Genomic DNA, 26,988 nt, shown 5'->3' with positions numbered 1-26,988 from the left:
GAACACTAAGGCAATTTAGCCTGGCCATTCTACCTCAGCTGCTCATCTATGGACTATGGGCAGAAACCAGAGCACCTGGAGTAGACCCATGCAGACACGAGGAGAATGTGCAAACTCCACACAGCCAGTCACCCGAGGCTGGAATCAGACACGGGACCCTGGTGCAGTCAGGCAGCAGTGCTAACCACTGTGCCAAGATTTAGTAAGGAAATTTTGCTGCTACTGTGCTTTCTCCAGAGTGTCAATAGAGATTGCCTTCCTCTGAACCCCAGTAAATTCCATGGGCTTTGCTCACAAAGTCCAGGATTCTGGACCTGAGGGGACTTGATTGTAGCAGGGCATGGATAGGATGGAGAGAAAGCAGCTGTTCCCCTCATTTAAAGGGTTATTAATGAGAGACTGTAATTTTAAGGTGAAGGGCAGGAGGTTTGGAGGGAATTTGAAGGAAAAGTTTTATTTTCACCTAGAAGGTAGTACGGTCTGGAATGCACTGCCTGGGAGCACAGTAGAGGCAGGGCACCTCATAACGGTTAGAACGTCTGTGGTGAGCAATTGTAATGTCATAACATTCAAGGCTATGGGTCAAGGGCCGGAAAGTGGAATGGTCAGCGCAGACTCAATAAGCCAAAGTGCGTCTTCTGTGATGTATGACTCTCTCACTCTAAGAGCGGGACGAGAGGGAATAGGAATGCTCCTTATAGGACAGGGCATCAGAAAGAAACACTCACCCAAAGCACTGGCCTTCTGATCCAGTTTACTGGCCATTGCTGCCGTTAGTAACTTTGAGCTCTCTTTTTGCTTTGCCATTGACTGCTTCCTGAAGACACCAGCTGCAGCAACTGATCAGCAGTCTATTCAGCTAAAAAGAAAAACGAGGTGACTTCTCTCATCCATACCTGGAGACAGCGGTGAAGGCAACCATATCTAAACCTGAGAAGTTTGTGCTGAACAAACCCGAAAATGAAATACAAATTGGCTAAGTTGCCTTTCCTCCATGAGCAATCGACCCAGGAGTCCAGTGTGGCACCTTGTCCTAAGCCCCTGCTGACTTTCTGTTGCATGCATGACCAATTCATTAACTTCCTAAGAGTCCTTCTGATGGTCTCACAAGATATCTTACAGTCACTTAGACTGGATCAGCAATCTGTATGAAATACAATCTGAGCACTGCTTTGGATAAGAGCCTAGATTACAAGTTCAGGTGGAGCTACGATAAATCCAAATGGATTCCATTATATCGTAAACAAACACATGCTGTAAGGAGAGGCTGAATGGACTGGGCTATTTCCCCTATAGTGTCAGATGCTGAGGGGTGACCTTATCGAGGTCTATAAAATCATGAGGGGCATGGATAGGGTGAATAGCCAAAGTCTTGTTCCCAGTGCAGGGGAGTCCAAAACTAGAGGGGCATAGATTTAAGGTGAGAGGGAAACATGTAAAATGGATCTAAGGGGCAACTTTTTCATGTGGAGAGTGGTACGTGTGTGGAACATGTTGCCAGAGGAAGTTTTGGAGGTGGGTACTATTACAACATTTAATAGACATCTGGATGGGTACGTAAATAGGGAGAGTTTGAGAAGGATATGGGCCAAATGCTGGCACTTGGGATTAGATTAATTTACAATATCTGGTTGGTATGGACAGGTCAAACGGAATGGGCTGTTTCTGTGCTCTATCCCCCTCTGACCCTTTGTGTCTATGACTTGGAATGCCAGAGAAACTCAGCAGATCTAGTAGCATGTACAGTTCTGAAGAAAACTCATACTGGAGTCAAAAAGTCTTGCCCTCGCCACCAATACTGCTAGACTTGCTGAGTTTCACCAGCATTCTCTGTGTTTGTTTCAGATTTCCAGCATTTCATTTCCTTTATTCATTTCATCATAAGTACCTTACCGCTGCTTTCAGGATGCATTAGTATGCAACTGACAGTGTGTTACTGGCAGCAGGGTGAGGCTTTGAGACCTGTAGCTCTCTAGATTATTTCGTTGGATCACTCTCAAGTTTAATTTTGTATTAATTCTTTTCTGAATCTCCATTCACTGTTAACATTTCCTATCTCTCTCTAACGATGGCGATAAGCACATCAGAGTGTTAAGGACATGGCAATTTGGCAACCCTTTCTCATGACGAAACTCATTTGACCCTAGTGTTCTGCCTTCTTTTAACTTACTCAACCAGTCAGTCATCATCTTACCTCGACATTTGCTCAGGGTGTGCTGGAGAATGAGGAGAGATGTACAGTGTGTGGTACAAGGGACTCTTGGGTGATTATTCGTACATCTGCTTACAGTTATGATCACACGGTCATTTTAATGTTTAGTAACTAGGACACATTAAGCGAAGGGCTTTCACATCGAGCTCAAACCTAGGGTCAGAATGATCCCCCTGAATACACTTTTCACAGCTTTGTTCAATCGAAGAAATCTTACGCAAATCCGAATATGTTCATCACAATTCCACTGTACATAATGTGGCAACACCAATCTCACTGACACAGTTGGCCAGGGGTTTTGGATGAATGATTTTTATTGTAAAATACAGCGTAGTTGCTGTAGTCCACCTTGCTGTGAAACATTAGCACGATCCGTTGGCCAGGATCACCGGCTACATTCGAACACAAGTTGTAAAGTGGGCAGCAAATGGACAAATCACAGAGACACCTTTCAATTACAGGCCAGAGAGACACGGCTCAGATAAAAATGTTGTTTAACAGTCATAGGCATGGTTAACTCTCAGATTCCTGCAATCTTTAAACGTGCTGAGCCAGTGGACAACAAAGTCATTACTGTTTATAAACCCCAAATGTGCCACTTAGGAACACATCAGCTGTTGTTGATGTGTTGTTTTTGTTGACCATGCGGAAGCATTTAACAAGACAATATTGTATCAATTCTGCCGCCTTCCTCAGTTTTATTTTGTGCAGCCAGTTAATATTGGTCTCTAAATCCTCCTCAACACATCGCCACCAAAACTGTGGAGATTACTGAAATGCTGGCATGAAAATGCGTTTCAGTGTATCTACCCTGATGCAACAAGCTCTGAGTTTGTCACCTTCATGCAGTGCTCAGGGTAAAGAACATTTCTGCTGAACGCTGGAGGTCCCACACCACTGGCTGATCGTTTGAGGTGCAGCGTGAGTACAACATTAGTGCGATGTTGCCTTGTGCTTTACTACCCCAGATGTGAGCTAATGTCAGCTGATAGCCGGTAACTCCACTGCTGTTACCGCACACTTGGAATGGCTGGTTCCTGTAGAATGGGAGCCACATGCAATGGCCGTGTGTGGCCCTCGCTCACTCAAGTGGGCGAGTCTGGAGATTTCTCCATTACAGTATAGCGCCGTGCACATCACAGCTGACACCATTGCCACACAAACTGTCCCCAACTTCCACGCAAAAAGGAGTTAAAACAAATGAAGGGCTTTGCTCCATCTTTTGACCAACTGCCAGTGTCACACATACAGAAGACTCTGCACTTGGATCTTGCACTTAGCATGTCAGGCAACACTACAGGCCCAGGTGACAGCTCCCAGGAAATGTGCTGAATACATGTGGAACTGAACAGCATGCCTCTTGACCAACATGCATACTGTGACCAGGTCCATGGGGTATGCAACTATCATCCTGAAACTAGGGGAGACAATTACTGATTCAAATATTTTACCAGCTGATCATCAAGGCTCTGCACAGGGAGTGGGAGAGTTGCTGCTGGGACAGATGTTATTCCAAAGAGCCTAGCTATTCATCCTTACGGGTTTTCCGTGATTGGAAGCAGGTGGACCTCACTGACTACGAGATCCTTGACTGGGGTTGTTAATCTGGGCCAATCAGGAAAGCCTTGGCTGCCCAGTATAACCAGGAGAGAGAAAGGAAACAAAAAGTATAACCAGGAGATTTAAAATCTCCTGAGTTAAGGGGACTGTTTCCGAGCCAGTGATACTAATGATTTCTGAGCTCACTGGTATTGGTGAAGTGAATAGATGATTTGGTAGCAGGACACATCCTCTGTGCCACTGCGATAAAAATATATATATAACCAAGGGACTAGAATCTCCTTAGTTCAGGGGACTGACTCTGAGCTGACTAGTCACAGCTAGTATACTGTGCACGAGTAAGTAAAGGGTGACTTGGTGACAGGATGCTGGCCTCTGCGCAGTCATTGCAGGGTGGCTTTTATTGTTGAAATAGATGGAACAGCTATAACCCGATAATTCCACGCAATGTGCATATCATATCTGGGTAGCAACATAGGTTTAAAAACAACACCAGTTTGTACAAACATGATCGAAGTACACAAATTGGTGTGGAGGGAAACACTGCTGTTGAAAACTAGAATAGTATACTTCAAGCCAAAATTACACTATCAGCAGCCACACTTACCTTAGTCCCATGTGCATCTCATACCACAGAGGACCAACCTTAACAGCTGAACACTGGGCTCACAACGCAGTTTATTCTTGACCCCATCATTTCTTTTTAATATTTCCATCCCATCTGCCGAGTCGAAAAAAAAGGATATGATTAAACTAGAAAGGGTGCATAAAAAATTTACTTGGATACTACTGGAAGGTTTGAATTATGAGGAAATACTGAATGGGCTGGGATTTTTCTCCCCGGAGCTTAGGGGATTGAGAGGTGACCTCATAGTGGTCTGTAATACCATAGACAGTCATAGGATCCCTGCACTGTGGAAACAGGCCATTCGGCCCAACAAGTCCAGAACACCCCTCTGAAGAGCCTTCCACCCAGGCCTATCCCCTTACCCTCTTCCCTGAAACCTTATGTTTCCCATGGCTAATCCACCTGACTTACACACCCCTGGAGTCGAGGGGGAAATTTAGCTTGACCAATCTACCTTGCCTGTGGGAGGAAACCGGAGCACCCAGAGGAACCCCATGTAGATACGCATAGAATGTGCAAGCTCCACACAGACAATCGCCCGAGGGCGGAATCAAACCCAGGCCTCTGGCACTGTGCAGCAGCAGTGCTAACCACTGAGCCACTGTGCTATGCCAACACATAGATAAAGTAGATAGCCAATGGCTTTTCCCCATTGTAGTGGAGTCTGAAACTAAAGATTTAAGGTGAAAAGGGAGAGATACAATAAGATCTGGAGGGACAATGCTTTTCAAGCAGAGGGTGGTGAGAGTCTGGACCATGCTGCCAGGGGTTGTGGTGGAAATGAGTAGAGTTTTGTCATTTAAGAAACATTTGGACAGAAACATGGATGGGATGGGTGTGGACGGATATGGACCAATTAGAGGCAAGTGCGTATGGTTTAATTGTGAAAACTGGGCAGCATGGGCAAGTTGGGTCAAAGGGCCTGTTTCCATGCTGTAGACCTCTATGAATCCAAATGTAGATACACAACTGATCTTGCAACAGCCATCTCAGTGCAAACCCTCACCCTCATGGAACTCTTGCTGCTCGATAACTAGAAGTACTCGAGGATCGGCATACTAAGTGGCAAATACATGGGAACCTGAGGGGCAACTTTTTTCACACAGAGGTTGGTACACATATGGAATGAGGAAGTGCTTGAGGCGGGCACATTAACAGCATTTAAAAGGCATTTGGATGAGTAGATGGATAGGAAAGGTTTAGAAGGATATGGACCAAGTGTAGGGAAATGGGGTTAGTATGGATGGGCACTTTCGTTGGAATGGACCAGTTTGGACTGAAGGGCTTGTCTCCATGCTGCAAAATTCCATGACTCAATAACTCTATAGGAAGAAAGCGCTTATCTCTGCAGTCCATTTGAACAGCTGGTATGGAAAGATGCAACTGTAGTTCTGAATTCAAACATGAGAACTTCACCTTAGGAGCACAAAAGCTGACGTTTCAGGCCTAGAAGAGTCGAAGCCCGAAGCGTCAGCTTTTATGCTCCTGAGATTTTGCTTGGCCTGGTGTGTTCATCCAGCTCCATACTTTGTTATCTCGGATTCTCCAGCATCTGCAATTGTCATTAACTCTGATGAGGACTTCACCTGCCAGCCGGGATTGTATGCCAACTGCATCTACTGAACTTTGTAGCTAAGATAAAAGCCACTTTGTGCCTACGATTTAGCACCTACAGAGGCTTTTTTTGGTTTCAAAACAGCATCTGCAGTGTGCATGCACGTTTCTGGGTACGTCGTGCTCGATCCATCTTGTGCTTGTTGTAATAATGAATGTGGAGGCAGCAACAGCTCAGGGTGCACATGTAAGAATTACACTCAGAACGTAGTATTCATGATGTCAAGCAGTGCATGGGATGAATTTGTTCCCAGTGCTGCTGTATATGTAGCTGATCGATGTCTCCTGACACTTGCGGAGTTAGTTCAAATCTGTGTTGGTTTGGACATCTGGTGAGTGCATACCAGTTACTGCGGCATATGAAAAAGACTCAGGATTGTAGGTTTGTGCTCAGACCACTATGCTGCAAGTCATGGGAGCTGCATTGAATTGTAGCATGACAGGGTGAACAATACAGAGGTGAAACAGACAAGCATAAGCTGCTGGAAGGAGGAGAAGGACTCTGGGGCCAAAGTATTCAGCTAGCGATACTTCCACCTCAGCCTCCATAAGGAAATAGAGGACAGATAGTGTCTCATCTGTGATGTAAATGGTGAAAGTAGCCAGAAACCACTATAACCATTTCCAAACTTCCCATTTTCATAGAGCGGGAATGATGTAAGGTTGGGAGTCTTGTATGCATCACTCTCAGAGGCAGATGGCCACTTAGCTCATCAGTCACTCCAACTCCTGTGTGCTATGGTGTGGTAAGTGTTGGAAACCCCAGACAGTGCAGATTAGAGAAGCCATGAACCCTACAGATTCACTCTGGTAGCTGAGATACCATCCTGAAGAAGTATGGCTCTCCTTTGAATTTGGTCACGGAGCACATTTGGCGGAGGAGGTAAACATAGAACATAGAACATTACAACACAGTACAGGCCTTCGGCCCTCGATGTTGCGCCGACCTGTCATACCGATCTTAAGCCTATCTAACCTACACTATTCCATGTACGTCCATACGCTTGTCCAATGACGACTTAAATGTACCTAAAGTTGGCGAATCTATTACCGTTGCAGGCACACTGTCCTTTGAGAGAGGTTTAGCAATCTTTGGGTAAAAAGGCAAGGCATCTTTTTTAGGAGAGATCAGGGACTCTGTGGGATTGTTAAAATTCGACACGCTTCACTGTAAGAAAATGTGCAAACTCTGACAACATGTGCCTTTAAGCGGGATTTGTTCTGTCCTCCTTCTCTTGAAGGGCAGTGTTGTAAATCTGGTACCAAGGTGTCTGCCCCATGAAAAGCAGAGTAAATAGCTTTGGGCTTTGTTTTCAAGTAGGCAAAAGAAGCATGAGTGGGTGGAGTCAATCTCACACAGACCCAGAATTTTAGCTTTTGCCTTCAGTTGTTGAAGTTGGGAATTTGGAGTTGAAGCTGCTAGATACAGCTCTCTCTCTGCTGGTGACCAAAGCTCAAGTTTTGTCTCTGCTGCTCGATTCATTCTTTCATTTTTACCTTTCTCTATGACTGGAGAAGATCACAAGTGATGGAAATCTTTTTTGTTGTCTTTACTTTTGTTGACGGTGTGTTTATGGGAACGGAACAGTTAATGAATAGTAGCTAAATAATATATTATTTTATTAAATATTTTGATAGAGTTAAAGTTCTTTGTTTGCATATTAACTGTGGCATAAGAATAAAGAATGTTTTGCTTAGCACCTTGTAGGCTGACCAATTGAGTCACATCTGGGACAGAACATCTTCCACTTGCCTTTAAATAAGATAAAAGTAAGGGTCTAGGCTATTTCTCTGATATGTTTTAAGGGAGTTTGGTCTGGACCGTGACACCGCACTGGGACTGTCAACCTTGTTAAGGGACCTCCAAGGTTGTCAAAGTGACCAGTGAAGACATTTAAAGCTCCAAGTCCTTTAATTTTTTGCAAATAAAAGAGTTATGAGAAAAGGTTATTACAGTGATAGCGGGAACTGCAGATGCTGGAGAACCTGACATAACATGGTGTGAAGCTGGATGAACACAGCAGGCCAAGCAGCATCACAGGAGCAGGAAAGTTTGACATTTCGGGTTGAGAAGGGTCACCCAGCTTCACACCATGTTATCTCTGTTATAAGAAAAGGATTGCTTTCTATTTTTCTCTATTGGTTGACATGAACATTTGATGTGGGAGTAGGGTCATTTGACCATTTAAACCTGGCCGACCATTCAATATAATCACTGCAGATCTGATTGTGGTCTTATGACCATTTTCCTATTTGTTGCCAGTATGCCTTCATTCGTTTGACTATAAAACATCTCATTGAACTTTGAATACATTTAGTCATACAATCTACACCACCTTCAATTCCACATAGCAGCTACACAAAAGCCTGGCTCGGCCACATCTGGAGTATTGTGTCCAGTTCAGGTCACCTCATTACAGGAAAGATGTGGATGCGTTAGAAAAGGTACAGAGGAGATCTACCAGGATGTTGCCTGGAATGGAGGGAAGGTCTTACGAGGAAAGATTTAGAGAGCTGCAGCTTTTCTCTTTAGAATGACGAAAGATGAGAAGTAACTTGATAGAGTTGTACAAAATGATCAGATGTATAGATAGAATAGACAGCCGGAGACTTTTTCCTAGGGTGGAGGTAGCTATTATGAGGGGGCATAGTTTTAAAGAGAGTGGAGGTAGATATAGGGGAGATGTCAGAGGTAGGTTCTTTACTCAGAGAGTGGTAGGGGCGTGGAATGCATTCCGGAGAGGGTAGTGGAATCAGCCTCATTAGAGGCATTTAAGCGGCTATTAGGTAGGCATATGGATGATAGTATAAGGTAGGGGTGGAGGTTAGACTGACCTTAGGATGAGGGTAAAAGTTCGGCACAACATCGTGGGCCGAAGGGCCTGTACTGTGCTATGTTCTATGTTAACCCTCTGAGATAGCAAGAAAAAGGAAGTCTTACTCCTGCCATAACAGGGGACCTCTTCCCTTATGAATATCTTCCCCTTCAATGTCTTGTTTGTTTCAATAAGGTCACCATTCATTGTTCTAAATTCCAGCAGGTATAGGCCTAACCTATTCAACATTTCTATATGAGTTATGAGTGGAATGAGTGGTGCATACCTTCAGGAAAGCTACCATTACAAGATTATAATGTGCATGACTGACTTCACAGGGTTTCTATTAGAGTGGAGTCCCGTCTATTCCATCATTTGATTGAAAGCTAAAAGTACTTTTGGACTATTTTTTGATGTGGGACTATGAATTCCAGTTGCTTGTGCACTTGATTTTTTTTCAGGGAGCCAGTAACCCTTGCTTTCCGTGGAGGAGAATCCTGAGACTAATGATCCTGAGAATAAAATGTTTGCCTCTGTATTTTGCTTCCAGTATCCTGCATCATTGTTCCCTTCCCCTTAGCTCCCACCACCACCACGAATCAGGACTGATCTTTATTATACAAGCTCTGCTGACACTCATCTTCTAGTATATTGATAAATCATGCAAATTTTGGAAAAATCAGTGGTAGGAGTTTGGACCGCGCTGCCAGGGGTGGTGGTGGATGCCGGTACAATAAGGGCATTTAAGGGAGTTTTAGATAAGCACCTGAATATGAAGGGAATGGACGGATATGGAGCAAAAGCAGGCGGAAGAGATTAATTTAGTTTAGCATCACATTCAGCTCAACATCATGGGCCGAAAGGCCTGTTCCTGTACTGTACTGTTCTAAGTTCTGTGAGCCTTCTGGTAGGAAAAGAAACTTTGGCAACATTTTTTCTTAATATTTGGCATATCTATTATCCACGATAAGGATATCAATAGAATGAAAAGATTAAAAAGTTACACTTTTCATGGCAGCTTGTCTAAATCTGTGCGTTAAATTATGTTTTGTATCTGTAAATAGCTTAATTGCAATTCTATTTCAAATTCCCAGCCTGTCTTAAAAGCCTGAACTGCTAGTTAGATTTTCTTTCATTAGATCAGCTGAAAAGAGCATGTGTTGTTTAATAATTTCTAAATTTTCATGAATATGAAGGGAACAGAGAGATAAAGACCCTGTAAGTGAAGACAGTTTCAGCATGGAAGGGCAAAATGTGTTGGTACAGGTTTGGAGGGCTGAAGGTCCTGTTCCTGTGCTGTTTCTTTGTTCTGGATGATAAAAACTTTGCATAGGGACAGATTCTGAGGCTTTAATGGAGAATTTGTACTCCCTGTCTGTCCAGCTATTAAAACTAGCAGACCCTCACACTCTCCAGTGGTACTTCTCAGTAATTGTTGTGGGATGATTTTTTTGTTTTCTGGGACACTGAACTCCGAAATCCAGCATGAAAGCAAGGTGTAGGACTCGTGGGGAGTGGGGTCTTTGTTTTATAGTAGTGACCAAGTCAGTGACAGTTGCGGAGGCTACTGATGCCTCACAGCACACAGTGACCCCCCTGCAAGATTCAATTGCAGGGTGCACTTTTTCCCTATAAAGGAGGGAGTCATCCTTCTCAGAAAGAGTGAACCGCTCCGTACAGTGCAGCATTGCAAACCCATTTCTGAAAAAAAAAGCAAATGTGAAATAAAAATCTGAAGAACTGCGGATGCCGTAAACCAGAAACAACAGCAGGTCGGTCAGCATCAATGGAGAGGTATTAGAGTTAATGTTCCAGGTCCAGTGACTTCTGAAGAAAGGTCACTGGACCCGAAACGTGAAATAATTTCTTTCCACAGATGCTGCTTGACTTGCTGCGATTTTCCGACAACTTCTGTGGCTGTTTGTAACAAGCTCTGTGAATTGCTGTCTCTGCCCGACTCACCCGTGCACCTGACCAAAGCACACTCTCCCCTCTCTATACAAGTGCATTTTCACGCATCACTGTGCCTTGTGCCAGCAAGCTTTTCTCTTCCATTTGCAAAGGGCTTTTTATTTCATATCCACGACAAGGCCCGTTTAAAACCTGCCCCCAAAATGCTTGCTTTGTGAGGTTTTTTACCTCTATCTTTCTTTTGGACAACCGCCTCACTGGGGTGTTGCGGGGGGGGTGTTGTTGGAGATGGTGGCTCATTGTCAGGGCAACATGGTTAATCGTTGTGGGGCACACGCTACAATGAGCAGACTTCGCTGTATTTCAATTTTGGGGAATGCAGTGTGCACCCCGGTGGATTATTGACTGAACATTGTGTCAGGGACTTGTTAGCCACATTTTGAATGACCAAGGAGAGATAACAAAAGGGGAATTGAATCATACGCACGTACAGGGGGAAAGAAATGCTGGTAGGTCTTGGAGGGCAACTTGCACGACCTCAAATGATTTAGAAGCCTCTACTTTTAATGAAATGGTTTCAGTGACAGGACAGTAAAAGCCTGTAATGGATTAGGCCACCTAATGTAATGAAATTACTCACTCTGCCTTTAAAAAACTGCGCAATTAATATTTACAGAGAGCTGATAGGCTTCTGCGCTCGGTGGGATGCTTTTCATTCGGTGAAGGTTAAGGGGGGGAAAATAGCTCTGTGGCTGAGGGAGACAAGAGGGATCCCGGTATTACAAGGTGCCAAGCCTGAGTTTTACTCGTGAGGCGGGTAATCTTTGTGGCTAGGCTTTTCGGGACTCCTGCTTGGCTGAGAATGGAAAGAGAGGGGAAAAAAGGGTCTTTTATTTTCCTGGCTGTCCCCACTCCTTCTGATGTATTTGTTATTTTGTTTTATCTCAGGCAACTGGACAATAACCACATAAGTTGCATAGAGGATGGAACGTTCCGAGCCCTGCGTGACCTGGAGATTCTGTAAGTATGGGTCTACTCTCTGTCTCTCTCTCTCTCTCTCTGTCTTTCTCTCTCCTCCTCCTCCATTCCTGTTGTTTGTAAGCTTTAACCCATTCCTGCTTTGGAGATAGCTGCATCGTATGTAAACTGGGAGCTGAACACATGCTTACCGGGCAGAGGCGCCTCTCTGGGACTGCTTTTCACATGCCTTTTGTAGCATGTGGTAGAGAGAGAGGCGTGTGTGAGGCAGCAAAATATAAGATTCAAGAATATGTCTTGAGGCAGCTGTATGCAAATTCACAGGAACTTAAGTTGCAAGCAAGCAGAGAGAGAAAAAGGGCGGAAATCAGCCCCAAAATGAAAAGGGTGAGAATGGAGCTTGGGAGAGTTCAGAGATTATCACCAAATGTCATTTTAGCTGTAATTATATGGTGTCTGTCCATCAACTCTCCTGTTCTGATCAGATCCTCGCACTTGGAATGATATATCTGCTGCGCGTACTCGTGTCTTTTTTTGTATTGGGGAGAGTGTCGATCGCCTTTTGATCTTTTCGTGCATGCAAATGAAGCAAACTGTGTGCTCAAAATTATGAACACTTTTTGTCATGAGCCACGAATGAACGATTTATTGTTCATTGCGTGTGTCAGTGCTCGTTGCTCAGATTTCAAACAGACATCTCTCTCCCATCCCATTTACAGGAAGGTTTGGTGCGGACTCTGGGAGCTGACTGGGGGTTTTCATAGGTGGCTTTTCCTGGGACTGGGGAGATTTCAACACTAGGGGGTCACATTTTTAAGATGAAAGAAATTTAAAAACAAAAAGACCCGGGGGCTTTTTTTTAAACACAATGGCTCACTTGTGGAATGAACTTCCTGAGGAAGTGTTGGATCTGGGTACAGTTACAATATTTAAAAGACATTCGGAAAAGTACATGAGAAGAAAAGATTTAGAGGGATATGATCGAGGAGCAGGCAGGTGGAACTAGCTTAGTTTGGGAATTTGGTCGGCATGGACTGGTTGGACTGAAGGGCCTGTTTCCATGCTGTATGACTGTACGGACTAGTGTGGCAAAGTTTGGGACATTTGTATGGTGAATGGAATTGCTACATTTGAAGAAATGTAATTTACGCTTGTTTGTCCTCTTGACAGGAAGCGCAACGATGTCATGAGCAGTGAATATTTTCTCAGTCAGGTGGCAGGTTATTTTTGGATTTCTTTGATGGTGGCTGTGTGGTTAGAACTGCTGCCTCGCAGTGTCCAGGGACCCGGGTTCGGTTCCAAACTTGAGGCATTGTCTGTGTGGAGTTTGCACATCCTCCGCCTGAGTTTCCACCCACAGCCCAAGAGTGTGCAGCTTGGGTGGACTGGCCAAGGGAAATTGCCCCACAGTGTGCAGGGACATGGAGGTTAAGTGGATTAGTGATGGTAAATGCAGGGTGATAGGGAGTGGGCGTGAGTCTAAGTGGGATGCTCTTCAGAGGGCGTGGTGGTTGGTGTGGACCAAATGAGCCAAATAGTCTGCCTCTCCAATGTAGGGCTTCTATAAGTATTTCTCACCCACTGACCACTAAGGCACTTAGCCTTCAGTGCAATAAAGGAAGACGATCGGAAAGTGTCTGACGAACCGTGCAAATGCCTTGTAAATGATGTCTTCCAGCATTCCACATGCATTTTAACAAGCAAAATACTTCTGATCTTCATGCCAATTCCTTAATGCCCTTCAATGTTGTGTGCTTTCTCATGAGCCAGAAATCCCTGGATAGCCAAGGAAGCTAGAAAGGCCAGCAGTAGAGTCATCCAAGTTTCATTTTCAGCAGTGACAAATCTTTGAGCTATGGCTCACATCATCCCCCTGCCCATTTGTTTGTGGGGGCTAGCCCAGAATTTCTGATCCCTGTGCACTCTCCTGTGCTATTCTCTGACACAGTGATGGTTTTGCTTTAATGACTTAGTGACTATCTTTCTGCTCAAATTCGCCCAAAACCATCAGCTCAAAACTTTGATAATAAATTGTGAGGCTGGATGAACACAGCAGGCCCAGCAGCATCTCAGGAGCACAAAAGCTGATGTAAGATGCTGCTGGGCTTGCTGTGTTCATCCAGCTCCACAATTTATTATCTTGGATTCTCCAGCATCTGCAGTTCCCATTATCACTAACTCAAAACTTTGAGTCTCCGAAACAGGTACCATCCTCCATGGATGGCATTTGGTAAAACCCTTACAGCCCCTTGATTTAAAAGGTTACAGTTTAGAAGAAAGAATGAACTGCAATTTCCAGGGAAAAGCAAAGGCTGCAAGGTGACCTAATAGTCTTTCGAATGATGAAAGTGTTTGATAAGATAGATTCAAGGAAGGTGTTTTACACTTCTGATGGCACTAGACTTAGAGAGGAATTCAGCAGAAAGGTCTTTGCTGAGGGATCTGGCTGTCACATGGGGGATTTGTGGGGAACAGTGAGGACTCATTTAAGCTAAATAAGTATGTGAATGAGAAAAAGAGGAAGGAACATCCTGATGAAGTCAGGCAGGAGGAATGTCATGCAGAGTGTTGTCACTCACATAGACCAGTTTGGCTTATTTCCATGCTACAAATTCTACAAAAGAAAAAGGCGATCAGAAAACTGAGCACCGCTTCAATCTCAACTTTTTTGATACTGATAGATGCAACACTGATACAATTCAGTGTGGTTTAGTCCAAATTCATCTTGGGACTGCAAACAGGGAACTGTTGCACACATATTTTGCCTCAATGGTGGTTTATTTTTGTAGATATACAAAACCATTGCGGGGTGCACATGGATCCCCGAAAGAGGGCTAACTGATACCATTATTCGAGGATCTCCTTAGGGAATGTAGCCCATGGAGAGATTGCTGTGCTCTTCGTTGTTGCTGAATAAGCTTCCCCGATCATTTCAAATGTTGAAATCCTGTGTCAGTTTAAAAAGAAACTTGCCTGAAGCTTTCTGCGGTATTTTGAAGTTTCTTCAAGATGATGACCATTATATGTGCACATAAAAGGTCTCTGGATGGGTACATGACCAGGAAGGATTTACAGGGATGTGGGCCAAATGCTGGCAAATGGGACTAGATTAATTTAATAGATGAGCTGCGCCGAAGGTTCTGTTTCCATGCTGTACATTTCTGTGACTCTACTGCGTGCTTTTGGAAACCTCCGGTTGCCCCGCATGTCAATCCTGCGGGAATGAAGGTTGGGCAGCAAGGCAAATATGACAGGTGCACAAATTCCAAAATGTTCGCCTTCCTGTCCACCCTCACCGGGTTAGCAAAGGATGAAAGAATGTTGCGATGGGCTTCAGGAGAAAGTGCCAAGAATGCAAGATGGGCATTCTGAGTCTGATTTTTTCGGCGATAATTGCCGATGAACGTCTGCTGTGGATTCAGTCGAGATGGATGCTCGCTTAAATGAGTCAGCTGCAGATCCATCAACAAGCTCTCCTTAAACCCCACATTGTTTATCTCAGTGAGTCAGCTAAGTAACAGTAATCCCATTAACTGTGTGCAATGCCTTTGGGTACTGATTTATTACTTTAAGAGATTGACCAAATTTTGATGTTGCAAAGTGCTCTCTTTTAGCTCTTGTGTCTCTCTGCCAGAGCAGAAATTTTCATTCTTGGCTTTTTTTTCTCCCTGTTGCAATGGATTCGTAAATGCCTTTATCATTCTTCCTGATGACTTTATGAAGTTTTACTGGTAGCCCCATCTGACAGAAATAAAAATGGTAAGATGTTTCCTTGGCAACATGAAAAACTACCGGAGCAACCTTTGAAGTGTGGTGACCCGAGTATCAGATGCGGTAACGCTAGCTGTTTCTGAGCATGTTAACTCAGTACAGATGCATCACAGGCCCCCTCCGCACCTCAATCCGCAATGTACCACATAACTCAACGCCAGTCTCCATGATCTCACTGTCCCACTGAGCCAATGCTGTTTCCCAGTGCTGCCCGCAATCTGGGAAAGGTGTGTGGCTGAAGCTTTGGAATCAGGCCCAGACATTACATTACCCGCATAGCTGCACCATCACTTCCTCATCTTGTCCGTGTTCTGTTGAGCCCACTAAAGCGCTGCTACCATCACGATCCAGGTGCGTTCTGCGTAACTCCTCAGCTGTGCCTCCCCACCCAAAGAATTGCTGCAGTTCAAAAAAAAAGACTCGGGCTTTTTTTTTTGACCGCAGTGATAAATCAGTAACAGTCCCCCTGATGTCAGCACACTTGAACGAGCATAAATCTCCGCACGCCGCAATCAGGAGATGGGAGGAGAAAGTGCGAAACTGACCAAAGGGAAAGCGCCGACTTGGGGTGCAGTGCGCTGATGCAACCAGAAAAAAGAACCGAGATGTTTAAGTGTACCACATCATCTGTATCTGCTCACATATTGGCGATGCACTTTCAACAAGAAGCATTTGACCAGGAGAGGTGAGTTTCTTCGTGAATTCTAGGCCAGTTCTTATTTGCAGGATTTTGTCGGTGCACATTTCATCTATTCCGCAGTTGAGCGAAAGCGAGGAATTAACTGAGGGATTGCTTACTTATTCTATCATCTTTGTAAAGTTAGAGATCATTAGGCAAGAGATGTACTTACCTGACTGTGGTCTCCAAATTATATGATTCTATTTTGGTTATATCCCCTTCTTGTTTTAAATCTTGTTCCTTTCCTCGTTGTGTTTCAATTTGGTAGTCAGCTTAGCTGTTTGAATTGAGCTAAAATCGGCATACACTAGTGAATGACACTAAGATATTGACATTAGTCATACATGTTACATAATATGATGGTTAAAAGAAAGGACCTTTCCTATGTATTTCATTTTTGCTGAGAACATTTGTTCAATGGTTTTCAGAATCTTATCAATTCTGATATTGAGGGGCTGCGTCTTGTTTTATGTTCATTGGGTGGCAGGAGCAATTTTTGCATTGCCTGGTACCTTAATGATCCTGCTGTCCTTCCATTAGCATGACTTTGAACATCAGGATAAATGAGTCGTGTTTAATTTGAAATTAACTTCCCTTTTGTCTGCATTGAATGCGGTGAGATTTTTATGAGTTTTGGCATCCCTCAAAACTCACACCTTGCCAAGGGAGTTGATCGCAGTGGGAGCAAGGGAGCGGGTGCTGTGTTAAGCCTCAATGTAACCAGGGTAAGGATTTTGTTCTATGCCACTCGTGTGTTATCCATTGACGGCCAGTGGAAATACCCGGATGGAATTATCAGCCATGAAGTGAATCATCCCTGTCTTTCCGCAGTTAGACAGATGGTTCTGCTCATGGCCCAGGCTTCCTCGTGGAGAAGAGGCAGTGGAGTGGTTGGGTTGAGATGCCAGTGGGCTGTCAGTATCTTCTCTCTACCCCAGCGTGATTAAAGACAGAATGGGAGGGGAGAAAAATCTGAAAGCTTATCCAAAAACGACCTTTTCCAAGTCACTAGATTTGGGTGCATGCACCTGCTCTGCACTTGCAGATCCCCTTCATAAAAATACAATACTCGCTAAAAGCATGTAAATCTTTTCACATTTCCAAACCAGATGCCAATCTGGCCTAAGATCGCACTGATTAAGTATATCCAGAGTTTATAATTCACCTCTACCAACAGCATGTTACTGTTTTCAAGCACATGGGTAGTGATGTAGTACTCAGAATAAGCAACGAGCACTCATGATGTAGTTGGTGGAAAGAACTGGGAGTAGTTTTTGAGCCCACTACTGCAGAGGCACGAATATAATCTGCAATGACACACCCCGAAATTGACAAGTATCTCTGTGCTGATGTTAGTGCATCTCTCTCACACACAGGTCAGACTCAGCAATTCCTCTCAGCCGGCACCCTGTGCTGCTCACTTTATTTCAACAGAAGCCAAAGCGCATTGCAATCCAAAATTAAAACTCTTACGGGCATGTCACTGCGATAAGTTAATTTACCGCTGACCGATGAACGGTAAGAGAGTCATAGAGCTGTACAACATTGAAACAGATTCTTCGGCCCAATTCATCTATGCTGACCAGATACCCTAAATTAATCTGGTCCCGTTTGCCAGCATTTAGCCAAATTATCCCTCCAAAACCCTTCCTATTCATCTAATCATCCAGATGCCTTTTAAATGTTGTAATCATACCAGACTCCACCACTTCCTCTGGCAGCTCGTTCCATTCATGCAACACACTCTGCATGAAAAAGTTGCCCCTTAGGTCACTTCCTAAATCTTTAACCTGTAGAATTTACCTTTGGACAGGAGGAGTGTTTGAACATCGCTTAGAGAAACAGTGGTGATTGGTTGCAAATCAATTCCATTTTCAACTCCCTTTTCCAAAATGTGCTTCAACTCTGCAACTAACTGAGAAACATCAAAGCTGAGGGTAGGGTCAACTTCTATGAATTTTTGGAACCTCTTATCCTCTTCTAAGGAACCATTCCTGCTTTCAGAGCTGATATCCTCTGGAAATCCAAGTGAGTGATACAGTCGGAGTCTCACAGCAGAATAATGGAGCTAAGTAGTTTATTTGTGCTTTGCATCTTCTGTCTGATGCCCTAATATTTGTGGTAATGAATTCACACATTCCGGCCCAGAGTGATGCCACTGTGAATCCATATGTGTTTTCTTGCTGTTCCAACCAACGCCCTTAAAATTTAACATCAGTAAAAATAAGAACAGAAAGTTAGGGCAGACAGTGTATGTTTATAATCAACATTATCAGTCCTAACTGCAAAATCAATTACCAGGGAGTGTTAGGGGCTGTTGGATCATATTTAGAAATTTTTAATTGGGTTGAACGGTACCTTATAAAAGTTGATAAAATCATGAGGGGCATAGATAGGGTGAATAGCCAAGGTCTTTTCCCCAGGGTGGGGGAATCCAAAACTAGAGGGGCGTGGGTTTAAGGTGAGAGGGGAAGGTTTTAAAAGGGACCTGAGGGGCCATTTTTTTCACGCAGAGGGTGGTGTGTGTATGGAATGAGTTGCCAGAGGAAGTGGTAGAGGCCGGTACATTCACAACAATTATAAGCTACCTGGATGGGTGTATGAATAGAGGTAATAAAGTGTGAAGCTGGATGAACACAGCAGGCCAAGCAGCATCTCAGGAGCACAAAAGCTGACATTTCGGGCCTCGACCCTGCTCTCTGATGAAGGGTCTAGGCCCGAAATGTCAGCTTTTGTGCTCCTGAGATGCTGCTTGGCCTGCTGTGTTCATCCAGCTTCACACTTTATTATCTTGGATTCTCTAGCATCTGCAGTTCCCATTATCACTGGATATATGAATAGGAAGGGTTGAGAGCGATACGGGCCAAATACTGGTAAATGGGACTAGATTAATTTAGAATATCTGATCGGCATGGACAAGTTGGACTGAAGGATCTGTTTCCATGCTGTGCAGCTCTATGACTAAAACAGCGCGTCAGTTTGATTTGATTTTGATATTCTGAAGCCTTGGTAAGTCCTTCTTTGAATGTGAGTCTTGACATCTGATGTAAAGAGGGGTGGTAGCTGGGAATGGAAACATTCCCCTTTGGTTCAAGGATGTTCCTTTATCATTTCAAACTGAAATTCTGTTTGATCTTATCTGTTTATTTTTTATGGAAAATTGAAGTACATTTTCTGTTTAATTTTAAAGCACCCTGTTTACTCTGTTAACTTCTGGTGCTGACATGCTCAGAGTTCACGCTGTTATTCTGTATACCTAGAGCTAACACTGCCACTCCTTTCTCACAGAAACGCTTTCTCTGACACAGGCTTTCCCTCTCTGACCGTTACTATCACTTAAGTGTACAAGTACATGCCCGTGTATCACCAGCATGTTCTCACATTAATACTATTTGTGATGCCTCATCCATTCTGGCACGTGTAAACTCTCTTGTGTTCGAATTCACTGCACAGGCCCACATATTTACCTTTCGAGTCATGCAGCATGGAAGCAGACCCTTCAGTCCAACCAGTTCATGTGACCATAATCCCCAATTAACCTTGTCCCTCCTGTTTGCATTTGGCCCATATTCTTCCCAGCCTTTCCTATTCATAATACTTATCTAAAAGTCTTTTAAATCTTATAACTGTCCCCACATCCACCACTTCCTCTGGAAGCTCATTCCACACACAAACCACTCTCTGTGTAAAAAATCGCCGCTCATGTCTTTTTTAAAATCTTTCTCCTCTCACCTTAAAAGTATGCCCCCTAGAATTGAAAAGATACCTGCCATTTACCTTATCCATGCCCCTCATGATTTTATAAACCTCAATAAGGTCACTTCTCGACCTCTTATGCATCAGTGAAAAAAGTCCCAGCCTATTCAGCCTTTCTATAGAACTCAAGTCTTCCATTCCCGGCAACACCTCGGTAAATCTCTTCTGAAGCCTCTCCAGCTTAGTAACATCCTTCCTAAAACAGGGAGACCAGAACTGCACACAGTATTTCAGAAGAAGCCTCACCAGTGTCCTGCACAACTTCTTCAGAATCGTAGAGATGTACAACATGGAAACAGACTCTTCAGTCCAGCTTGCCCATGCTGACCAGATATCCTAAATTAGACTAGTTCCAATTTGCCAGCATTTGGCCCAAATCCCTCCAAACCCTTCCTATTTATATACCATCAGGATGCTTTTTAAATGCTGTAGTAGTAAACAGGACGCTGGTGAGACAGCATCTGATGTGCAGACCTGAACAAGTGCAGAAAATAATCAAGAAAGCTGATAAAATGTTGGAGTAAAGGAATGCAGATGTATTGCTGTAGTCACACAAAACCTGAGTGAGACTCCACTTAGAGCCTAATGAGCAGATCTGGGCTGCTTACCTTAGGAAGGATGTTTTGGCCCTGGAAAGAGTTCGACACAGGTTTACAAGGATGATACCTGCACTTCAGGGATTAAGTTATGAAGAGAGATTATGCAAATTAGGCCTTTCTTCCTCTGAATTTAGAAGATTAAGGTGTGATTTAATCAAAATCTTCAGATGTTAACAGGAAATGATGGAGCAGATAAAGATAAACTATTTCTACTGGTTAAAGGTTCTAGAATCAGTGGGCACAGACCATTCAGGAGAGATGTTAGAAAGTAATTCTATGCACAAAGCGTGGTGGAGGTTTGGAACTCTCTTCCCGAGCTCTCTTCTTAATCTCTCTTTAGTGCGACATAGTGGCTCAGTGGTTAGCACAGCTACCTCACAGTGCTAGGGACCTGGGTTCGATTCCACCCTCAGGCAACTGTCTTTTGTGTAGAGTTTACATGTTCTCTGTGCGGGTTTCCTCCGTGTGCTCTGGTTTCCTCCCATAGTCCAAAGATGTGCAGGCTAGGTGACTTGGGCCGTGCTAAATTGCCGCAGTGTTCAGGGGTCTGTAGATTAGGTGGGTAAAAGGGGGAATGGGTTTGGGTGGGATGCACCAAGGGTCAGTGTGGACTTGTCGGGCCAAAGGGCCTGTTTCCACACTTTAGGGGTCCTAATTCAAACAGCAGTCAATGCTGATTCAGTTGTTAAATTTAAATCTGAGATGGACAAATTATTATTAAGTGAGGTTATCAAGGGATATGAGCTAAGGCAGACATATGGAGTCAGGTCACAGATTAGCCATGATTTTATTAAATGGTGGAGTAGGCTCAAGGTGCTGATTGGCCCCCCTACTGTTCCCAGCTTTCTAAAATGGTCAAATGCATATTGTTTTCCCAAATTGTTACTCCATTTGCCACATCTTTGACCAATCACTTAAGCTGTCAGTATTTTTATTGTAACCTCCTTATGTCCTCTCATAAATTGTCCTCCTGCCTATCTGCAGCATCAGCAAATTTGGCACACACCTGATGCCCCTTCAATTCAGGCATTTGTCGAAATTGTAAACAGTTGATGTATTAGCACTGATCCCTGTGGAATACTACTCATTACATTTTGCCAACCTGAAAAAGACCCATTCACACCCATTCGCTTTTTCCTACTGGCCACTGCTTTCAATAGGGATATGGGAAAAATGTACAGATTGGTAATGAAGCTGTTTGACAGGCCTCTCATGGCCATCAGCTCCCGGAGCTGGGACTTGAACCCAAAGTTCAAGCTGAGAGATAGTGGCGCCACCCTTGCATTCCTCAGCCCCGTTGTTGTGGCATTTCTGTCTGTTGGGAGATGCCGCGCGTACATTCGTAAATTTCCTACATTGCAGCAGCGACTGTACATTTTCAAGATTCACTCGATTGGCTGAAAACTATTTTTGGAGCATTCTCAGACGGTGAAAACACAAGGAGGAGACCTGTTTGTCTAACTCGTCTTTTAGAGATGCTGGTGAAACGTTGCCAATTTCCCTGGGAAAGAGAGCTCTGTGGCTAAGTCTGGTGCTTCCCACGAGCTGTTCTTCACTGGCGCCAGGGCAGCAAGAAACCTGTAGCACTTTCTTTGCCAGGAGGACACGCATGTAAGTCTGCGATAGGGTTAGGGTTAGGGCACCAGAACAACAAATTTCCCCATCACGACTTCTGTTCTTGTTCAACGCCCTTGCTATCACTCAGCCTCCCTCCAAATTGAAGGAGTGGGATTAGACCAGCACTACGTATCCACTTTAAAGCAAGAAAATACAGTGATCCTATCTACCAAGATCTGTATTGAGCAAGACACTGTGTTCTTTAATTGTCCATCATATTTTCACTGAATAAATTGCATTGTCTTCTTAAATCGCACTGTTCCTACCACAAGCAGACCATAATGTATCACTGTAATTCTTACTGAGCAATCAAAATGCACAATGACGACGTAAAATATTTTCTACATTCACCTGTCTCAAAATCGTTTTCTTTTAATTGGAATCGCACAGTACAATTCAAGTCACGTAGGCAAGAGTTGAGGGGATTGCGTTGACCTGGATGATGTTGAGCCTGTCGTGTGTTGGCGCAGCCAGACCCATTGAGACACATCATGCATATTCCAACAGACATTGCACTTTCAATTTGAATGCAGTGAAGAGCCTTTGAGACATCAGGAAACTCTTTGCACCTCGCAGAATCACTAGCGTCCTCCCTGTTCCAATAGCCACAATGAAGACAAGCCTGATCCAGGAGGCTTCTGGTTAACTGTGGCCCTTTGGACAATGTGGAGGGTCTGTGCCTGTGGTTGTTGACCACAGACAGCCACAGCTGTTGTGATTCGGTCTGGATGAACCCTAGCCCTAACCTCAGTTGGTGCATCAGAAAAACATTTCGACCTCTCAGTGTATCTTTCTCATATGACTTTAGAACGTGTCCGAAGCTTCATTCTTTCATCGGCCGCAGCATTTGTCGCTCACCCCTGAGTCTGCTTGAGCTTTCTAGGCCATTTTAGAGACAACCACTTCACTATGGGCCTGGAGTCACGTATAGGCCAAACTAAGGATAGCTAATTTCCCTCCTCCAAAGGCGTCTGACTAAACAAGACCAGTTTTTCTAATAATTGAAGGCCGTTTCTAGTTCAGAATTCTCTAGATTTAAATTCGACCATGGTAGGCTTTAATTTGATTTGAGTTTTTGTTGCCACGTGTACCTAGGTACAATGACAAGTTTTGTTTTGCGTGCAGTACCGGCAGATCATATCATACGAGGTGTATTGGGGTAATAGAACAGAGTGAGGAATACAATGTTACAGTTGCAGAGAAGGTGCGCAGTGAGTGAGATCAACATTAAATTTAACATTTGAGAGGTCTACGCAGAAGTCTGATTACATCAGGGAAGAAGCTGTTCTGAACCGGTTGGAATGTATATTTAAGCTTTTGTATGTTCTGCCTTACAGAGGAAGTTAAAAGAGATTATAACCAGGGTGGGAGGGGTCTTTGATGATGTTGGCTGCCTTCCCAAGGCAGCAAGAAGTGTAGGTAGAGTCAATGGATGGAAGACTGGCTTGCTGTGATTGTCTGGGCTGCGTTCACATCTCTCTAGTTGGTTATGGCCCGGGGTAGAGCCGCACCAAGCCACGATGCATAACCCCTGTACCAAGGATTACCCCCACTGGACCTCTTGAATACCAGCCCAGCGAACTCAGCACTGCACCTGCGGAGATGATGGCCCGGGTGTATTATTGCTAATGCATTAACTCTGAGATTGAGTAATATTCTGAGGAACCGGGTTCATACTGCATTATGGCAGGTGGTAGAATTTTAATTGCGTTAACAAAGAAAGCCTGAATTACCAATGTCCTTTCGGGATGGAAATTGCCATCCTCACCCAGCCTGGCCTATATGTGACTCCAGACCCATAGCATGTGGTTGACTCTTAATTACGCTCGGTGCATTTAGGGAGGGGCAACAAATTTTGGCTCAGCCAGTGACACCCACATCCCGCAAGTGAATGGAAAAAACACAGCATCTTTTCTTAGATTGGGTTAGATCCAATTATTTTGTGTGGAGTTTCTCTCATAACAACACATGGTGCAGGAATGCTGCTTCTTCGTGGTGGCACATGGAGGGATATTCAGTACAAATGTCTGCTCTTACATTGCATCTATTCAGCATCTGGGAAAGATAAAATAGTGTGTTGTGGCCTCTCACAGGTCATGACTGTTCCTCATACTCTTTCGACACTAATTTCTTTGCATTTTTCCTCTTTGGTTCTGAAGAGGACAAGTAAATATTTTGTTGCTCAGAGGAAGTTTCTCAGAGTGACAAATCATTGGATAAACCCATCTGGCCTTCTCATATAAAGATCTAGGAGAGCACAACATTTGAAGTGCATGTTGAAGTAGTGATTTTGAAACTATCTTGTGATGGTCTTTTTTGTGTTGGGGTTCATGCAATGGAGGAGAAGACCTCTGTCCAGTGCTAGATCCTGCACTGAATCTTAAACTAGGTTTGATGAGGCCCAGCGTGAAGGAAACTCTTAAAATCTCTTGAATGTATAAGTTAGTGACCTCTTCTAAGACAGCATTCTGACAAGAAGGGCTCTTGTGGTAAAATGGTACTGTCCCTGTCTCTTGAGTCCAGCGTTCACTACCCACCTACTCCAGAGGTGTGTAATTGAATCTTTGAATGGATTGCTTTGAAAGCATCTATTGAAGAGGTGCCTCACCTTTCAGTATTGGCCTCTTGAATTCAGAGAGCAGTTTCACATATAACAAGTATATTGCATTTCAAGCACATCAGCAGTCAGAAACAGAGGAATGATTAAAATTGTAAAATTGTCTTCGAATGTACAGGGAGACAGGATTGCATTAAATAGTCTGTTAACCCTGAACTGTGGTAATCTTCCTGCAGATTATTCGAAGTGGGTATGTAGTCAGGAGATTCCTAATGTCTGTAATTCGTTTTTGCATGCCAACTGTAATATCATTGTGTTAAAGCAATTACATGCCTCCACGGACACAATGGAGATTACATGCATCGACCTGCGCCGATATTTGATGAATCAGTCAGTTGACTGTGGGAGGCAAGAAGAAACATTACCCTGAGCATCATCGCCAGCCAATTTCAGATGAAATTGTGTGACTCTGAACACCAGCTACCTTTTTCAATTCCCTGTGATTGTGTTCGCACTTCCAGTTCTGCTCAGAGCAGATGTGCTCTGGAACATTGTTCAAGTATCTGTTATTTACATGTGAAATGAGTCATTTAATGTTGGCAAAATGTTGAGGAATGAAGTCATTGATCTTTGGGCCAATTTGATGCATTTGATCTTACACTGCACGTTGCTGTAAGAAAGCAATTGCAAATTGCATTCTGTACCACCAGGTCCAACTGCAGGTTTTGGATTTTAGTGGTTACTACAATGGCTGATGCATTAGGAGGTGTTGTATTTGGTGCAGTGGGCATCGCTGTATTTGATGCAGTGGGGACCATGGCTTTTGGTGCAGTCAGAGGTGCTCAGATGGTGCAGCAGGCAGCATGGCATTTGGTGCTACATGAAATGCAGCATTTGATGCAATGGGAGATCCTGTATCTGGATGCAGTAAAGAATAAGGCAATTGGTGTTTTAGGGGTGACTGTACTCGCTGGAGTAGGAAACACCACATTTGGTGCAGGATGACATTCTATGCAGGGCAGTAGGAGGCGCTGCATTTGGTGCAGTGGGGAACGCAGGATTTTGTGCAGAGGAGATGCGGTACATGCTACGGTGGATGATGTGGCATTTTTGCAGTGGGGGACAGGGCATCTGCTGCAGTGAGAGACACAGCATTTGGTACAGAATTAGAAACAGCGTCTGTACTAAAAGCAGGCCCTCTATTTTGTCCATTAGACAGTACTGTATTTGCTGCAATGGGAAATGTAGATAATTCAATAAGAAATGCTATATTAGGTGAGTATGAGGTGCAGATTTGGTCTAGTAAAAGCCATGTTTATTGGTGCATTATGGTGCATTGTATTTTTGCATTAGGAATTAATGCATGTGGCACAGCAAGTAATGCTGCATTTGGCACAGTTGCATGGCTTGCAATGTATTTATATTTTAATACAGCAGGTGATACAATATTAACTGCAGTAGGAATTGCTTTGTTTGGTGCAGTAAAGATGTTTGTGTTTGCTGCATTAGATGAGAATATTCATCGTGCAGTAGGTGGCCTTGTGTTTAATACATTGGGTTCAGTAGGAGAAGCAATGTTGTTTGGAATGAGTGTAGGTCAGTGTATGTGTATATATTTGGTGATACAGACCGGATGGGCTGAAGAGTCTCATCTCTACTCTAAGATTCAATGAAATGCTGCATTTAATTCATTAGGAGATGCTACATTTGGTGTGAGAGGAGATATAGTACATGCTGCTGTGGCATGTACTGTATTTATTTGATTTGTTTATTGTCATGTGTACATGAGTACAGCGCAAAGCTTTGTTTAAGAGCAGCTCAGGCAGATCACAGTAAGTAATGATTTACAGATCATGGGGTGAACAAAAAATTTTAGAGAAACATACAAGTTACATTGCACATCGCATGCGCTAGACAAGTTCAACATTAGCAAGATCAGCATTATATGAAGTTAGAGTCCATTCATCAGTCTAATAATGGCTAGGAAGTTGCAATAGGAGGTCTTGTACTTAATATATGAAGAGACACTGTAATTAATGTATTAGAAGGTGGAGTTGTATTAATTCCAGCGAGAAATCTTGTATATGATGCAGTGAGAGAAACTACATTAGGTGCAGAAGGAGGTCTGCATTCAGTGCAGTAGGAAATGCTGCCTTTGGTACAGTCTGAGGTCATGTATTGTGTGCAGTAATAGACACTGCATTGGATGCAGTGGAAGATACTGTGTTGGATGCAGTAGGACAAATTCCTTATGCAATCGAAATTGATGCAAGTATTGATGTAGGACACC

At 43.7% G+C, this 26,988-nt stretch overlaps 1 protein-coding gene across 1 annotated transcript in view; it reads left to right on the top strand.

Moving 5' to 3' along the window:
• The window catches only part of LOC125458334 (slit homolog 3 protein-like), a 623,269-nt gene that overhangs the window by 388,705 nt on the left and 207,576 nt on the right, over positions 1-26,988 (top strand). The window contains exon 6 of the mRNA XM_048543536.2: positions 11,690-11,761. Within this exon, the coding sequence (XP_048399493.1) occupies positions 11,690-11,761 (72 nt within the window). The remainder of the gene's footprint in view (positions 1-11,689; positions 11,762-26,988) is intronic.

The sequence above is a fragment of the Stegostoma tigrinum genome, chromosome 13 (assembly GCF_030684315.1).
Source record: "Stegostoma tigrinum isolate sSteTig4 chromosome 13, sSteTig4.hap1, whole genome shotgun sequence".
Classification (NCBI taxonomy): domain Eukaryota; kingdom Metazoa; phylum Chordata; class Chondrichthyes; order Orectolobiformes; family Stegostomatidae; genus Stegostoma; species Stegostoma tigrinum.
This window is presented reverse-complemented; position numbering and strand designations above follow the sequence as displayed.